At 39.1% G+C, this 17,852-nt stretch overlaps 2 protein-coding genes across 2 annotated transcripts; both read left to right on the top strand.

Annotated features, from left to right (window-relative positions):
* The first annotated feature begins 711 nt into the window (after window positions 1–711).
* On the top strand, window positions 712–4,929 carry clpp (caseinolytic mitochondrial matrix peptidase proteolytic subunit). Its single transcript, XM_011603584.2, has 7 exons — window positions 712–818; window positions 1,297–1,398; window positions 2,180–2,251; window positions 2,358–2,454; window positions 2,886–3,073; window positions 3,165–3,270; window positions 4,035–4,929. Exons 1-7 carry the CDS (start codon window positions 807–809, stop codon window positions 4,256–4,258), a joined length of 801 nt encoding a protein of 266 aa, XP_011601886.1. The 5' UTR covers window positions 712–806; the 3' UTR covers window positions 4,259–4,929.
* A 4,998-nt stretch (window positions 4,930–9,927) lies between these two features.
* Window positions 9,928–16,096, top strand: LOC101061317 (ornithine decarboxylase-like). The gene is made up of 10 exons (XM_029836964.1): window positions 9,928–10,097; window positions 10,919–10,958; window positions 11,806–11,933; window positions 12,008–12,181; window positions 12,273–12,445; window positions 13,420–13,636; window positions 14,157–14,237; window positions 14,337–14,499; window positions 15,074–15,189; window positions 15,383–16,096. Exons 2-10 carry the CDS (start codon window positions 10,943–10,945, stop codon window positions 15,623–15,625), a joined length of 1,311 nt encoding a protein of 436 aa, XP_029692824.1. The 5' UTR covers window positions 9,928–10,097; window positions 10,919–10,942; the 3' UTR covers window positions 15,626–16,096.
* Window positions 16,097–17,852: the final 1,756 nt, after the last annotated feature.

The following is a 17,852-nucleotide window of genomic DNA, read 5'->3' as shown; positions in this document are numbered from 1 at the left end:
TGTGGCGGTACCACCTGTGGTCGCGGACCGTGACCTCCCTCGGCCTGGTGGGCCTCCAAAGGTGGCGTCTCCTTCGCCTCAGGTCTCGGTGCCCAGCCATGTCTCAGCTTGCCTCAGCTTGCTTATGTGTGTGGGTGTGTGTGTAAGTGTGTTGTATGCATGTGTGTGTGTCTGTCCTTTTCTTAATTCTGTTGTTTTCTTTGCTGTTTTTATCCTTTGTGAGGCACTTTGTGCTACCTAGCGTATGAAAAGTGCCATATAAATAAAGATTGATTTGATTTGATTTGATTTGAAATGTAATCCTAATAAATAATAAATCAGTATTTTCTTTTTAAGTTGAAAAAGTTCGTTAGCGAGGATGATTGTGGTAGAACAGTGATTTTATTTTAAATTGCATGAAACGGATTTAAACTATAGTCACTGAATTAATGGTTTTGCTTTTTCTTATTTGCCGGGATATCGGAAATCTATTTTGGTGTCTTTTGGATTCTGAAAATACATTCACATAAATGTGCGAAGAAATTAAACTAACATTTGTATGAAACTGCTAAATGTGAGAATGTTTACGAAAAGGCAGTACAAAATAAGTTAGGGGAGACCTCTGATATTTCATAAACATGGGTAAATACTGGAAATCGATTTTTAAAGCTTGTGCTTATTTCTCCCACCAGGGGGCAGAAATGTACACTTCAGATTTAGGGCATCTTTTATCAAATCAGCGAAGAAGAAGCGTGGCGCTGTTAGAATTACTTCCGGTGTAGTCTGGGGTCATTTCGTGAGAGAGTGTAAACTCAATACGACTGAAAATGCTGTTACGAGTGAGTTCGAATCTGTTTAAACCCGCATTTGTGTCTGTTGTCACCGTTTTATCTACACGAATTACTGTAGTCCGCGTCACTTGTGTAACATGTTTGCGAACAGCGTCTTACAATTCTTGGCAGCATCACCTCTAAAACATACGGTTACGGGTTTGGTAAGAGTGGTGTTATGTTAACATAGACATGATAGACATTAATCAGCTAAGAGAAAATAGGGGAGAAAACTAGACGGACAGTGATTGCAGTCAACTAATGTTCCTGCTTAGTCTGATCAGTTCTTATCAACTTTGTTGTTAGGCTACATTGATCAGTTAAAACTCGGACTTAATAGCACTTGCGCACGATGGATTCAAAATTCATTATTTCTGTAACGAAGTAAGCATTTATCACGTTTGAATCACAGTATCTAACTCTTATTCCCGGGGATATTTTCTGTAACTTGAATCAAACAGAAGTAAAACATTGCATATCTTTTCAGAGGGTGTTGCATATCGGAGGGTTGACACTGAAACACAGCAGGTTGATCCACCACAGTCCTGTATGGAGAAGCCCTCTTGTACCCATAGTTGTGGAGCAGACAGTAAGTATTTCAATGAAAACTATTGCTGCGTGGATTTAAAGCTCTATTTACTATGACTATTTACAAACTCCTTCCGCAAGCCCATTGGGTTTCTCACAGTGTGAGACCTGACTTACTGGAATGCACTGAGAAACATTAGATCAGGGAATTCTCATGTATGATCTAAAGGACAAAGGTCCAAAACACACCCGAGAATTAAATAAGCCTAACTGTCACTCTTAATCCAACAATGTTCACTGTGTCTCTTTTATCAATAGCTTTTTCTTTTAGATCAGACATATAGTGGGGGAAAAACCCTCACTCACTGAATTCACAAGTATGGTTTTGCAGATATTGGATTTAACCCATCGAAATATCATCTCCTACTACTTTGAGGTGGACGTTGTGCAGGAACCATGATGGAAAGCTCTTATGCTCAAAGGAGAAACCAGGGTACAATGTCAATATGTCATTGTTCCCATACTGCCTATAAGGCAATATGTGAACAATGACCTACAGACATTTCACTTTTCATATAGAAATGTGTTTCACATTAAAAAAAAAGAGGTCTTGTATATAAATGATATTTTAGTGTGACTGTACAGTGAACATACTGTATGTACCCTGGTTTCTCCTGACATAATAGCTCCATTCATCCGTTTATGGCCTGTTTTCATTCATTCTAATAATTGCACTTCCTCCTCTTCATAAAAGTCTTTCCTCTATTTGCTCTCCCAAACTTGTGTAGTTTGTTTTTATAAAATTACTGTTTTACTTATTTTAATTATGACTGTCTTTTTAGGGGAGAGGAGAACGGGCATATGACATCTATTCTCGCCTCCTGAGGGAGAGAATCGTTTGTGTAATGGGTCCTGTAAGTGTCTGCTCTGAATTTCATGAAAATTCTATTCCTATTCCAGTGACATATGTTATATTGTATATCCATACATATTCTGTTATATTGTGTTTTTCTCTCTTAGATTGATGACTCTGTAGCCAGTCTGGTTATTGCTCAGCTGCTCTTTCTTCAGTCAGAAAGTAACAACAAACCCATTCACATGTACATCAACAGCCCTGGTGAGATGGTACTTGGGGGGGAAAAAAAACTACACATCTTTTTTTTGTTTATTTTTTTTAAGCTTCTTCATAAATAGTAGTTTTGATCATTTATCCTCTAATTCCTTAATTAATCTCTTTAGGATATTTTAATTGTTCTTTCAATTGTTTTTAATCTTTGTTGATTATGGAATTTGAAACAAGCAGGTTTGTGCAATATTTGCATTTCAGTGCGCAATACATCAACATTAGGCCGTCATATTATGAGACAGCGTTAGTCAGGATTAGACAGGGCAAATGCACCAGAGCCAACAGAAAAATGCAAATTAGTCAGTGAGTAAACTTTTTGCTGCACAAAATGAATATTTGCCAAGTTTCTGTTAATTTTCTTTGTTCAAATTCTTAGATGTCAGGAACTCCTAACTTCATTAACAAAAACTCTCTCCCCACAGGCGGTGTGGTGACAGCAGGTTTGGCCATCTATGACACCATGCAGTACATCTTAAATCCCATCTCTACTTGGTGTGTTGGCCAGGCAGCCAGCATGGGCAGCTTGCTCTTGGCAGCAGGAACAGCAGGCATGAGGCATTCGCTGCCCAATGCACGTGTCATGATCCACCAGCCATCAGGGGGCGCCAGGGTAACGTAGACTTCATAGATCAATTTCAAGTGAAGCGTGTGAGATGAAAAAACAACAACCAATTTTTCTCTCAATACTCCTGTACATGCAGGGTCAGGCCACAGATATCGCAATCCAGGCTGAAGAGATCCTGAAATTAAAGAGACAAATTAATAACATCTACGCTAAACACACTGGGCAGCCTCTGGAAACAATTGGTAGGTTTTTATAAGTTTGTGCGTTTTAAGACATGTATTGCCAATGCTCATGTGTTTTTTAATGTTTTTGTGTGTGCCTGCAATGTCCTTGGAAAAATGGCCTACTAATGTAAATGCAAAAGTTGCATTTATTTTAAAGAGAACATTTAAAAATAACCTGTACACCAAAGTGCTGTACAGGACAAGGTAGCAATACATATCTGGGGGGGCAAAAACTATGCAATACGAGTCAAATAAATCTAGAAGGGGGACTGGAAGCCAGTGCAGGGAGGACAGAACTGGTGTCATATTTTAGTACCAGTGAGCAGCCAAGCAGCAGTATTTTGCTATAGCTGCAGTCTTTGCAATGAGGACTTCAGCCCACATAGAACTACAAGAGCCCAGCCTGGATGTCATAAAAGTGTGAGACTCTCTCTAGGTCCTCGGTGGAGAGATATGATTTCACGTTAGCCTGTTACCTTAATTGAAAAAGACTTTTTACAGTGCAGCTAAGCTCTCTGTCAAATTTAAAAGCAGTCAAAAGTGACACCTAGGCTTAAATATCAACAGGTTGTCAAGTCCCACAAAAACAGCGAGTAATCCTGGTCACTTTGAATGCCCAAAAACAATGACTTCTGTCTTATTACCATTTAATAATTAATATTTTAGCCAGTTTATGGTATAGTAAAAATACTAAGACATTAAAAAATGACCTATTATGAGTTTTTTGTGCTTTGTTTTCTTTTCTATAGATACTAATGGCATTATTTATTATTCTTTTTAAGAGAGTGTAATGGAGAGGGATCGATACCTGAGCCCTATGGAAGCGCAGGATTTTGGTCTCATTGATCTGGTTCTCGTCCACCCACCACAGGCAGGCCAGGACGAGCCTGAGCTGGTGCAGAAAGAGCCAGCTGCAGCCAGTCCCGCTGCCCAGCCAGAGTCTCCAGCCGCTGAGCAGTCCCCCATGGGGACTAATCCCCCGTCCTCATATAAACCTGAGCCATGAACCCCATTAGTGTCAGTTACACAAACCTGAACTTGGTGAAGAAGAGCGCTTTAGTAGCTTCTTCACCTCCTCCACATCAGGAACAAACGGACAGAAAATATTTCCTTACTTAAATGTGTAATGATTTTATGATATAAAATCCAGTTGTTTATTAATGAAAGCTCCCAAAGTTGAATGAGCTTATGAGGAATCAACAGTTGCTCCACTCAGAGTGTCTTTACTGAAGCACAGCTACACATCTGTTTCCATATAATGTAAAATAGACAGAATATGTTATTGCAAAACGGTGTCATTTCAAATGAAAATCCAACAAAGCAACGATATTTCAGTTAGACAATGACAACCCATCTATTAGAGCAGCACAATGTCTGTGTTGAACTTTGGTCCCGATTTGTTTTCAGGCTTACTATGAAATGGTAAATTCAAAGAATCATTTCAAGTGAAGTCTGGCTTTTAAAATCTGTAGAAGGAATTCACTTTTACATCATTCTCCTCCTTTTGCCATTTGAAAACGGGGTTGCTGATGCAATGCTCTTCTGTACATAAGATTAAATCAGGGATTGGAGGACCCAGGATCTTGTGCTTTACCTCCTTACTCAAGAGAATACTTGTATGTCTATACCTGTATTTCAGTACTCATTATTTAATAAATATGACACATTTGAACATAATTTAGAGAACTTTTGTTTTAATTAATCATCTAATCCAGTCAGTCTGTTATAAAGATGTTCGTTTCAACTAACTCGGAAGCCATATCGTCACCCTCCCATGAAACGTCAGTATTCAAATGCATTTATGCATTTGCTTAAAAATGATAATTTATACATTAATGAAACTCGGGTGCCATCACTGGGACTGGTGGCAATCAATGGGCTAATATCAGCTATTCAGGGTCACCAATTACATGAAATAAATTACTTCTAAAAAAGAAGTAGAAGTACAAGCCAGTACAGTATGTCCCATTTTAACACGGTTCATTTATGTGGTGAAATGTTTCTGGGCTTGTTTTAATCTGCAATTAAATCCTGACGTCATTTTATTGCCTACTTTGTTAGTGAGCTGTCAAAGTCACATCAGGCTCTCAGAATTCAAAATATTCCATTATGTCCAGCAGTGGGCAGCTTGCAACATTGTTTTGTTGTGTGTGTCAACACATTAACTTGAAGTTATGGATGGATTTGAACTAAAATTTTAGAAAATGTTGACGGCAGGCCACAGCAGAGTATCTACAAACATATTTTATTGTACCAGTTTATGCTTTTGTATTTGCTGAATCAGTTTTTATCTTTTTGAGTCAATTAAATTGTTGTTCACCATTTTATTGAAAAGTATTTAATTTGCCATTCAACAAGTTCCACTGGGAAATTATGATATTAGTTTTGTAGCTATTAACATATCACATATATGATGTGATGAGATAAGATATGATTTTTTTAAATTATTTTGAACATGAAAGTGCAAATGAAGACAAGAGACGTGAGAGATAAATAAGAACAAATAGTACTAGATGCCTTTTTTGCATGTAGGGACCTCCTCACCATGCACGGAGGGTTTCACCCTACCTCCAGTGTCCTGAGGCTGTACACAAAGTGAAAGGAAGGGGGCCGAGGACTAGTAAGTGTCCGAACTACTGTCCAGGAGGAAACAACAAGCCTCCAAGAATATATCAAGATGATGGCCCCCACTGACCAACTGCTGGGTGAATACCTCAGGCAACAAAAGCCCACCAAGGAGGAGGAACCTGAGGGGCTATCATGGAAGGACAAGCCCATGCATGGAATGCACCACCGACAAATTGAGGTGGAGTGAAAATATTGAGAAAAACCACCAGTGGCTGAAAAAGGCCGGGCTGAAAGACAGCACAGAGGCACTAATCATGGCTGCACAAGAACAGGCCCTGAGCACCAGAGCAACAGAGGCCAGGGTCTACCATAGTAGACAAGACCCCAGGTGCAGACTGTGTGGAGATGCCCCTGAGACAGTCCAACACATCACAGCAGGGTGCAAGATGCTGGCAGGCAAGGCATACATGGCGAGGCATAACCAGGTGGCTGGCATAGTGTACAGGAACATCTGCACTGAGTATGGACTGGAGGTCCCAGGGTCCAGGTGGGAGACACCCACGAAAGTGGTGGAGAACGAGCAGGCCAAGATCCTGTGGGACTTCCAGATCCAGACTCACAAGATGGTGGTGGCCAACCAGCCTGACATAGTGGTGGTGGATAAACACCAGAAGACAGTGGTGGTGATAGATGTAGCAATCCTGAGTGATAGCAACATCAGGAAGAAGGAACACGAGAAGCTGAAGGAGGAGATAGAGCGAATGTGGGGCATGAAGGCAACAGTGGTCCCAGTAGTGATTGGGACACTACGGGCAGTAACCCCCAAGCTGAGTACCATAGATATCCTGTTTGGATTGGTGATTTTGGGATGTAGGCCAATACTATACGGTGCTTTGATAAATTGTTCTGTCTCATTATGGTTATTAAGATTTAGAAGGTCGCTGTTGAAATCACCACAAATGATTTTGTGGCACATTGCGCAGAGTTAACCCCGGTCTTTTAAGACGTCAATGGGCCGGATTCACGAAACGTTCTTACGAACAAATTTGTTCTTAAGTCCCACTTACGAACATTTTACGAAGATTGGGCCAGATTCACGAAGCGTTCTTACGAACAAATTTGTTCTTAAGTCCCACTTACGAACAGTTGACGAAGATTGTGGCATTCACCAATTTCTTCTTATCCTGGATTTATTCGTAGGTAAGAACAAATCCTACGAACACTCAGGAGTACTCTTGCGCACATTTCAGTGCCGACATGTTGGTATGGCTGGGTTTTCTTCTCTTGTGCAGTTCAATAAAATTCAATATTACAATGATAATTCTGTCATATTTATTTATTTATTTGTTTATTTCCTATTTTTGGTGATTTACGGAGAATTTTAAAATTACGTAAATGTGCCAATGACTTAACATTAATCAACCAAATTGGAAACCATGCCAAAACTGTCTTTTTATTTGATTTTATCTTGATTTATTTTATTAGGGGATCGAGGATATGCCCTGGTTGTTGACACCACTGACCAACCCTCAGACTCCACAGGAGTTTTATTCAATCAGATGCATGCGCGCAGTCGCTCCACCAATGAACGCACCATCGGCATGTTAAAGGGGCGCTGGATGTGTTTGGACACAGAGCCACAACCCCGTGAGGATGTGTGTCCTGACGCAATGATGGGGCCAGACTGCAGGCACGCGGTTCACGTTCGAGCGCGATTAATTGCCCGTTTGTGAATAAAATGCATTATTGTCACAATCCGAGCACAGCTTTTACACGTTTATTTTTTTTTTACATTCTTGTTTTTTTACATTCTCGTTGATTTCTTTAAGCGTGTTGGCTATAGTCATCAGGGTTGAGGCAATTTTATCAAGCGTGTTAGCCATCCTTTCTTGATTGTGCAACACGGCGTCAGAAATCAGGCGTGGAGAGGCAAGCTTTGGGCATTTCGCTTTGGGCATTTGGCTGCTTTTTGCTCTGTCTACAGGGTCCTGCTGCAGTTCCTTTTATGGGCATTAGTGGGCGGTGACTTATGCTAATCGTATGTTAATTAGACTCACCTGGCACGCGCTTTACAACTTACGAACAGATGGCATTCATCAATCTAAGAACACAGCTGCGAACAATTCTGGGGCTTACGAACGCGTTGATGAATCCGACGTAGGGTTTTCTTAAAAAACTTCTTAAGGACAACTTAAGAAAGAATCTAAGAAGATTCGTAAGAACATATTGGTGAATCGGGCCCATTGTGGCATTCACCAATTTCTTCTTATCCTGGATTTATGCGTAGGTAAGAACAAATCCTACGAACACTTGGGAGTCCTCTTGCGCACATTTCAGTGCGCAAGAGGACTGACGCAATGATGGGGCCAGACTGCAGGCACGCGGTTCACGTTCGAGCGCGATTAATTGCCCGTTTGTGAATAAAATGCATTATTGTCACAATTTCAGTCTAACAGTCTTGATTCACTTCAAAAAGAAAAAAATAAGAGAGACCGGTTTCAGCTTTTACACGTTTATTTTTTTTACATTCTCGTTTATTTCTTTAAGCGTGTTGGCTATAGTCATCAGGGTTGAGGCAATTTTATCAAGCGTGTTAGCCATCCTTTCTTGATTGTTCAACATGGCGTCAGAAATCAGGCGTGGAGAGGCAAACTTTGGGCATTTCGCTTTGGGCATTTTGCTGCATTTTGCTCTGTCTACAGGGTCCTGCTGCAGTTCCTTTTATGGGCATTAGTGGGCGGTGACTTATGCTAATCGTATGTTAATTAAACTCACCTGGCACGCGCTTTCAACTTACGAACAGATGGCATTCATCAATCTAAGAACACAGCTGCGAACAATTCTGGGGCTTACGAACGCGTTGATGAATCTGACGTAGGGTTTTCTTAAGAAACTTCTTAATAACAACTTCAATCTAAGAAGATTCATAAGAACATATTGTTGTTCCTTTCAATGTCATGCAGGTGGTGCATGTAGTATGAAGTATTTAACTCAAGGTGATGAAGTTGCTGTGGGATGAGTGTGTGTTGTATTCATAAAAACTGTCTCTTCATACCTGTTGGTGTGTGTTTATTTGACTCTCTATTTTAGCATCCATGCTGGTTCATGGATGTACCATAACTTTTTCATGGCAATATCACATCAATTGGAGATAAAAAAAAAAAAAAAAAAAGGCAAAATAAGTTTATAAAACTTGGGTCATGATGTCTTGCTTTGTTGGAAAGGAAGCTGGTGAATCATGTTTTAAAAGCATTTAAATGTGTGGTTTTAGAATTATGGTCATATGTGGGCTCCCCCATGCCAGGACAGCAATGGCAGGATAGATGAAATAAAATTAGGATTTTAGCAGGAAAATGTGCCCTGCCACAAAACCAGATTTGAGTAAACAAGTAAAAAACAATTGGTAAAAAAAATTTCAAAAATCTCACACTACCCCATTTTGTGGTTTTTGCCATTCTTGTAAACTATGCCAGCGACCTGCTTATGGGCTGTCACATCACTCTGTTATGTTCCTGATTGGATTGCTTCCTCACTGGGCTTCTGCTGCTGGAGGCATTTAAGGCAAAGTTGTCATAAATACCAGCAAACATCAGCCTAAGAATACATGAAAAGGCTTGTTACCTCCGCCAAGGGAGGAAGTCATGTGACAGCTGGTGGCTGTTTGTCAGGCTTTTTGCATAATAACTTGAAATGCATTTTCATAAAATTTTTATGAAATATTGATATTGGACAAATAAACAGCTGCTTCCAGGTGGGTGACGTTCCATATTCCTAAACTTGCATAATTTTCCTTTTTCAAAATTAATTAATTGACCATCTTTCTAGGGAAGAGGAGAACGGGTTTATGACATCTATTCTCACCTCCTGAGGGAGAGAATCATTTGTGTAATGGGTGCTGTAATGTCTGCTTGCAATTTCAAGAGCATTCTGTTCCTATTCCAGTGACTAGAGAGAGTTACCCATCTGTTACTAAAGTCACATATGAGAGACTTGGACCTCAAACTCATGTGTTACCCATGACCAATCACATGTTAACCTGATGCCCCTTGGGAGGCGCAACCAATGGAAATGCACCAGGTACATGACACTGCAGCCTGGTGGAGGGTTTGGGAAATAAAAGACCAAGAGAGTGAGCAGAGCTCAGACCAGGACCTGGCGACGCCGTGACCCCGCATCACTGCCTTAACAACGCTACTCCTGTCCCAGCGACCACGTTGCTCAACGCCTCAAGACATCATAAGCCTTCCAACGTGTTTGCCCACCTCAACTCCATCCAAGTAAGAATACCTCCAGCGCCTGTGTGGTTTAAACTTAGCTAAGCTGTGGTCAAGGAGTCATCGTATTTTTTCCACACTGAATGTGTTTCTGCTATTCGTAAATCTTTGCTCTTAAACACAGTGATTCGGTGTAAAGCAGTAATAGGCTGGTGGTAACTAGAAACTGATGTTATCATGTGCTTAATCTGGACAAAGAAAAAAATTCTGCACAAGAAAATATGTACACCTTTTCTATATGCACAAAGTGTTCACATATAGGTCTGAATAACACACAGTTAATTCATCCCCATTCATGTAAACACAGACCTAGCTTCATTAAGATCTTTTAGTGTGCCGTGGTTTAACCTATTCATACACATTTTTTGTTGGCCCACCTGTGCTTGTGCGTTCATCCTTTGTCACTTGGTTCTTAGGACACTATGTTGGTAGTTTAGCAACAGCGAAAGAGAGAGCGTGAGCTGACTGGTTTATCCCATTTGCTTACTGCCATATCCCATCTTCAACCCAACACACATAATATGCCTCATCAGAGGTATCACATTTTTTTTGCTTTTATTTCTGGCGATTGCATGACAATGAATTTCTTTATGAAATAATATTTCCTTTTTGTATACAAACAGAATGAGACAGCAAAGTCAAAATGGGTAAAACGATAGCATGGTTCTGAAAATTGAGGTTTATGTCCTATCATAGCCCAATATACATAAGGCTAAGAATACAGCCAAGGGCAATCCATTGAGTTAAAGGCTTGCTTTGTTTTTTACAGTCCTTTTAACTCTTGACTCTCTTTTTTATTGAGTCATTAACTTTCTGTGTTGCAGGAGGGAAACTGTCCCACTGCAGACATGCAGCATCATTTGGGTGAGTATGGAACAGAGGCCAGTACCCCTGATGAGTGAATTGCACGACATTGTTGGCTGCATTGCTCCTTTAAATGGTCAACTGGTGAAGGATTATGCCCCAGCTTGTTATAAGCAGATGCATGTTCAATTTTAAGTGGAGCACCACTGGTTCACGTGCACTATGGCAGATGTGCAGAGTGTCAATCTCATTGTCCAACATGGTGTTTTAAAATCAGGCCATCAAATATGATGAGAGGGTTTATAGTTTGGAACTTCTTTCAATCAGACAATAAAAAGGGATAGAGATGAATAAGAGACTCACACCAACAACCCAGTGGTTTGGGGGTATCCAGTGCACAAACACAAATGTGCACTTGCTCAAATTCTGGAATGTCAAAAGGAATACATTAACACAGGATGATTTCTAGCACTACTATATTTATCAGTGTTGTAGCACAGTGGAGCTGAACATGTGTAGAAAAAAAACCAAGAAGAACCTACTGGCACATTTGATGGCTTTGAGTTCAAGAAAAACAAAGAATCAAGAAATAAAAAGTACATAGTGTGTACTTAGTCAGAGCATCAACTTCAAGTGCAGTACCTGGATAAATGTTAATCTCTCCCTTTTGTCATTTTCGATTTTCACAACACTGAATAAGGGAAATCTGAATGTACTGGGCACATTTTTGAATTCTGAATTCACAGTTAATCAACAGCTGCCCCTTGATTAATCTTTTTCAAGATGTAAAAAGAATGGAATACCTTCCTTTTTCTATCTTAGAGCACAGCTGTGAACACAGTTTTTTTTTCCAATGTAAACTGTGACTTAATCTACTTATGTGTGTTTTGTTTTTCTTCTTTTGCAGCACAATTAATGTCAAAGAGACCAACCATGAATGACGTTTGGCCTGATAAGTGTGGTGTTTACATTTTAGACAATGAAAGTACTGCCACACGATTCATAGACAAGAAAATTAAAGAGCTTGACTCAATGGTGAGTGAATCTCTAGATTTAAGTTTAATATTAAAATGCAGTTTTCAAATGTGGGCTTTGCTTTACCAATTTAGGACAGTGAAGAACCTTTCCAGGTGCTGAATTTAGACACTCTGATCCAGATGCACCTGAAGTGGCTCTCCTACTTGCCTCGAGTCAAGCCTTTCTATGCTGTCAAGTGCAACAGCACAGAAACAGTCCTGAGGACGCTGAACGCTCTGGGAACTGGCTTTGACTGTGCAAGCAAGGTTCCCGAAAATATTTTACACAAATAAATGCTCTCTCCATTTGTCAACATTTCTTTTCAGTTTGCTTACCTGAAATATGTTTTCTTAACAGGGTGAGATCAGTCAGGTTCTGTCCCTTGGAGTAAAACCTGAAAACATCATCTATGCACATACAACAAAACCGCAGTCACACATTAAATATGCCTGCGCTCAGGGAGTTAATTTAATGACTTTTGACGATGAAGAGGAATTACAAAAAGTTTCCCGTTGTCACCCCAAGGCCAAGTAAGTGAAATAAAGTGTAGTCTATAAACGTTGTTAAACAACATACAGGGTGCCATTTGTAAAGTGGCTCATTCAAGAAATAAGAGCAGCATTTTGTCACATTTAGCCTCAAAACAATTTCAAAACAGCAGTGTGAATTTGTTAAGTTACTTTAAGTTACTTATTTGACAATTATAATATAATTTCCCATGTTAAAAATATATTAGTTAATTCTTACATGTAAATATTAAATTTTCCACATAAATATTAAATCTAAATGCAAATGGTAAATCTAAATCTCCCGGCTTGATCTTTTCATCTACAGAACAAAGTACCAAATTAAGCCCAGTATATCAGGTGATAAGAACATTTTCTATCAGTAAAATAACTAAAATAACAACAAAAAATTTTGTTTCAAAAGTTGCATTTGCAAATTTGTCGACACTCAAGGGGTGAGGCCTATGCTGCTGGATGAGGGAAGAGTTTCTATTGTTGGGGCTGACCTGGCTCTAGCATGGGCTACACCTTCTGGGTTACACACACACACACACACACACACACACACACACACACACACACACACATTTCTCTTGTGATAAACTACCTGGAGGTAAGTTTACTGTTCTTTGAAATTGAAAGGATGAGCTGCTTCACAAAATAATTTCTTTATTTCTTTTTCGCTGAGGTCCAGAGTAGAGTTTGGGAGACACTAGGGAAGATACAGGAATGTCCCATCCCATGCATGCATTTGAAATAGTTTCAATGTGTCTACTTTGGGAGTCCCAAATTGTGTCTACTAAGAGTGGCATTTTTTATTTACACATATGTATAGATTCAGATGATTTCTTCACCTTAAATTTCTGCAAGAATGGTTATTCTTTCATGATACTAAGCTACATGTTTTTTTATGGCCAAGTCTAAGCAAAAGGTGTAATATGTCACAATTGATAAATTGAAAACACACAGGAAATGGAGTTTTGAATATATCATTCCAGACTAGTACTCCGAATTGCAGTGGATGACTCGTCATCCTTCTACAGACTTAGCTCAAAGTTTGGAGCAGGACTCAGCACAACTGGTAGGCTGCTGGAATGTGCTGCAGAGCTGGGCCTAGAAGTTGTTGGCGTGAGTTTTCATATTGGCTCGAAATGCAGTCAAAGTTTGGCTTTCAGACAAGCCATTGCTGATGCCCGAAGCGTTTTTGACACAGCGGTAAGTGATGTCAAGTTTTAAGTCTTAATTTCTCACATAATGAGTTCCATTATGTATGAAATACAAGTGAAAGTGGGTAATTTGGTCTGGAGGTAGTATAAGGTATATTTGTATTTAATGTTAATCTATGTAAGAGGACATGATCGAAATGAATTAAACTCTTGCAACAACACTAGGTCATCTTATAAATAAAAATTGCTCTTCATTACTACTGGCATCTTCTGTGTTACTTCCTTTTCTCTGTGTTCTCGAACAGAGTAGGAGTACTTTAGTCAAATGTAACAATTCAAGTCCTTTCAACAAGAAGGGTTTTTCTAAAAACTAATGAGGACAATTAAAGAGTAAAGCTAATGCCATGTATTGTGTTCAAGGAAAAAAATTGCTTGAATTGGTTTATATTTATTTAATTGGTTTATATTTATTTAACATCACTTTTAAGATGTGTTATTCTTTATGAAATTGGAACAAGTCCATTGGAGTTTCACTGAAAGCTGTTGTAAGATGATGACATTTCCTTCAGAAACTGTTGGGCTTCCAGTTCAGTCTGTTGGACATTGGTGGAGGTTTCTCAGGGAAAGACTTTCCAGTGACTCTTCAAGAGGTACAGAAAGATCCTGTTGATGTAGCTGGACATGGTCTTGGTCCTCGTGTCCAGGATATCTGATGAAATACTGAAATATTTGGTGTTTTACCTTTTTAGTTTTCAGAAGTCATCAATGGAGCACTTGATGAATATTTCCCATTTGAAAGTGGAGTGCAGGTTATTGCAGAACCAGGCCGGTACTATGCGGAATCAACCTTCACACTTGCAGCCAACGTCATTGCTAAAAGGGTCATCATGGAGGATATGAGAACAGAGGGAGGTATGTTTTTAGTTGGCCTTTGAGCCAACCTAAACACGCTGCACATCATTATAATTGACTATACAAGTCTTCTTTTTTTTTGCATTAGAATACAGTATATTTGTGCAGTTTAAGTTGGTCTTGTTGAATTGTGTTTTTATATGCATTACTGTATTATTAAATTAGAATAAAGTGTATACAAACGGTTTCATTTTGTTGACTTTGCCATTAACAAAAACATTCTTGCATTGGACATATTTCATCTTTAGAGCAAACATCTGCAGATTTCATGAACATCATGACATGAAATCATGTTTTGGATGCAAAAAGGTTTATATTTTCATCCTTATTTTATATCTTCCAATTCTCTTGTCCACCACTGTACATGTATGGCAGATTTAAATATAAGAAACCTTTGAACAGGCCTAGTATAAGTGCAATCCTAATTTCTGAGTACAAACTGTCTAACATTGTCAGCAAAATGGAAATGTCAGAGAATTTTGTTTTGTTTTGCACTGACCTGTGACGTGGTCCAAACATACTTGGAATCTACGGGTGGAAAATGATTTTTAAGAGATGTATTGGTGTCTTCCAGAGAAAGAAAGTCCTGAGAAACTGATGATGTACTACCTGAGTGATGGTGTGTTTGGCTCCCTAAATTCTGTGCTGAAATTTACAGACAAGAATGAAGTTACACCCTACCTTCACAGGGTAAGTATAACAAAAAATCACTAAGTAAAAAATATTCAAATTTGTTGTCTTTGATATTAGTGCTTTTAAAAGTATAACAATGCGTGACTTAGTTCCGGCGAACTTAATTTAGGATTTTATTTAGTATTACAGTATTGCCACCTGAGAAAAATAATTTGTGAGAGTACTTTTTTGTTTTTGGTGACGTGAGCAGGCTGTGGACAACGATGAGAAGAGATACAGGTCAGTCATCTGGGGTCCGACCTGCCACAACATTGACAAAATCGTTGACAACTACTTGATTACCGAGCTACATGTTGGAGACTGGCTTCTTATTGACAACATAGGTGCTTACGGCATTTCCATAAGCACTGAATTCAATGGATTTAAAAGATCAAGTATTTACTCTGTTGTCACAAATGAGACTTGGCACACTCTCAACCTTTCCTCACAGTAACAGCTCATTGCTACAGTATCCTAAAAATGTTTCTATCGACATATTAATATAGCTATTTCCAGATGATTTATTAATATCTATTTTGACAGATTATTGCAGTTAGTATATTGTAACTTCATCTCTCCCCCTAAGGGCTGGTGTGGGGAGTCTCATCCTTGTCTTGATGTTTGATCCTTGATGTTTCAGATTCTTCACACTAACCTCCATCTTTTTCTTTTTTAACTAAAGTACTGATAAATAATGCTTGGATAACAAATGTGTGTGGGTTAACCCTCCTTAACAGTTTCCTCGGATATTTAAAGTCCATGTAGATTGGGAAGAAACCTTAAACTGTACTATTAATGAAATAGTAGTGGGGGTTTTTTTTAGACCAAAATTGAGATTGATTGGCTTGTGTTGTCAATAAGGAATGTATGATGTACAGTGACTTGCAAATCTGTTCCCATACAATAAATAAATTCCTAATCTCAATGTTTGTGTTTCAAGTCCATGAATAAGCATTAAAATGTGAATGAAGAGAAGTGAACAGGAGAGAAGAAACCTTCAGCAGGACCAGGCTCACATTAAAAGGACCATCGTGCAGACTTTGGGCCAGATTCACGAAACGTTCTTACGAACAAATTTGTTCTTAAGTCCCATTTACGAACAGTTTACGAAGATTGTGGCATTCACCAATTTCTTCTTATCCTGGATTTATTCGTAGGTAAGAACAAATCCTACGAACACTCAGGAGTACTCTTGCGCACATTTCAGTGCCGACATGTTGGCATGGTTGTGTTTTCTTCTCTTGTGCAGTTCAATAAAATTCAATATTACAATGATAATTCTGTCATATTTATTGATTTATTTGTTTATTTCCTATTTTTGGTGATTTACGGAGAATTTTAAAATTACGTAAATGTGCCAATGACTTAACATTAATCAACCAAATTGGAAACCATGCCAATTTATTGATTTATTTTATTAGGGGATCGAGGATATGCCCTGGCTCCCTGGTTGTTGACACCACTGACCAACCCTCAGACTCCACAGGAGTTTTATTCAATCAGATGCATGCGCGCAGTCGCTCCACCATTGAAGGCACCATCGGCATGTTAAAGGGGCGCTGGATGTGTTTGGACACAGAGCCACAACCCCGTGAGGATGTGCGTCCTGACGCAATGATGGGGCCAGACTGCAGGCACGCGGTTCACGTTTGAGCGCGATTAATTGCCCGTTTGTGAATAAAATGCATTATTGTCACAATCCGAGCACAGCTTTTACACGTTTATTTTTTTTACATTCTTCTTTTTTTTTACATTCTCGTTGATTTCTTTAAGCGTGTTGGCTATAGTCATCAGGGTTGAGGCAATTTTATCAAGCGTGTTAGCCATCCTTTCTTGATTGTGCAACACGGCGTCAGAAATCAGGCGTGGAGAGGCAAGCTTTGGGCATTTCGCTTTGGGCATTTGGCTGCTTTTTGCTCTGTCTACAGGTTCCTGCTGCAGTTCCTTTTATGGGCATCAGTGGGCGGTGACTTATGCTAATCATATGTTAATTAGACTCACCTGGCACGCGCTTTCAACTTACGAACAGATGGCATTCATCAATCTAAGAACACAGCTGCGAACAATTCTGGGGCTTACGAACGCGTTGATGAATCCGACGTAGGGTTTTCTTAAAAAACTTCTTAAGGACAACTTAAGAAAGAAGATTCTTAAGAACATATTGGTGAATCTGGCCCTTTGATTTTCCTGAGATATATATTGTATCATATACACTAGTCTGAGAAATTGTTCCCATTAGGTTTGCTTATATGTGAGTCTGTATCTAAAAAAGTCTATAAAGTGAGTGCAAATTCTTATGAATGCAACTCTAATTTGAACAGCTATGAAGTCTTCACTATGAACAAGAATTCAGGCTTGTGGGTACATGCAAAAAAGTGTATATATGTGTTACACCCACTCACCCATCTTGGTTATATTATAAGTTGTGTTGTGAAGTGGGCTTTAATTTTCTTGTCTATGAATCGTGTGGCAGTACCAAGCCTGTCGAGAGACAGACAAAAACATACCAACCAATGTCGATGTCAAGGGACACAAATAAAGGCAGTTTAACCCTTTTACATTACAAAGAAATCAAAGCAAGTCTGTGCAGTTAGCCTGAGTTTCTGGAAACGTTACTTTATATTCAAAGTTTATTGTATATACAGTGGAATTGTGAATACATTTCACCAGAACTAGCAATA

Source organism: Takifugu rubripes, chromosome 5, assembly GCF_901000725.2.
Source record: "Takifugu rubripes chromosome 5, fTakRub1.2, whole genome shotgun sequence".
Taxonomy (NCBI): domain Eukaryota; kingdom Metazoa; phylum Chordata; class Actinopteri; order Tetraodontiformes; family Tetraodontidae; genus Takifugu; species Takifugu rubripes.
Note: the sequence above shows the minus strand (reverse complement) of the source record. Positions and strands in the feature narration are given on the sequence as shown.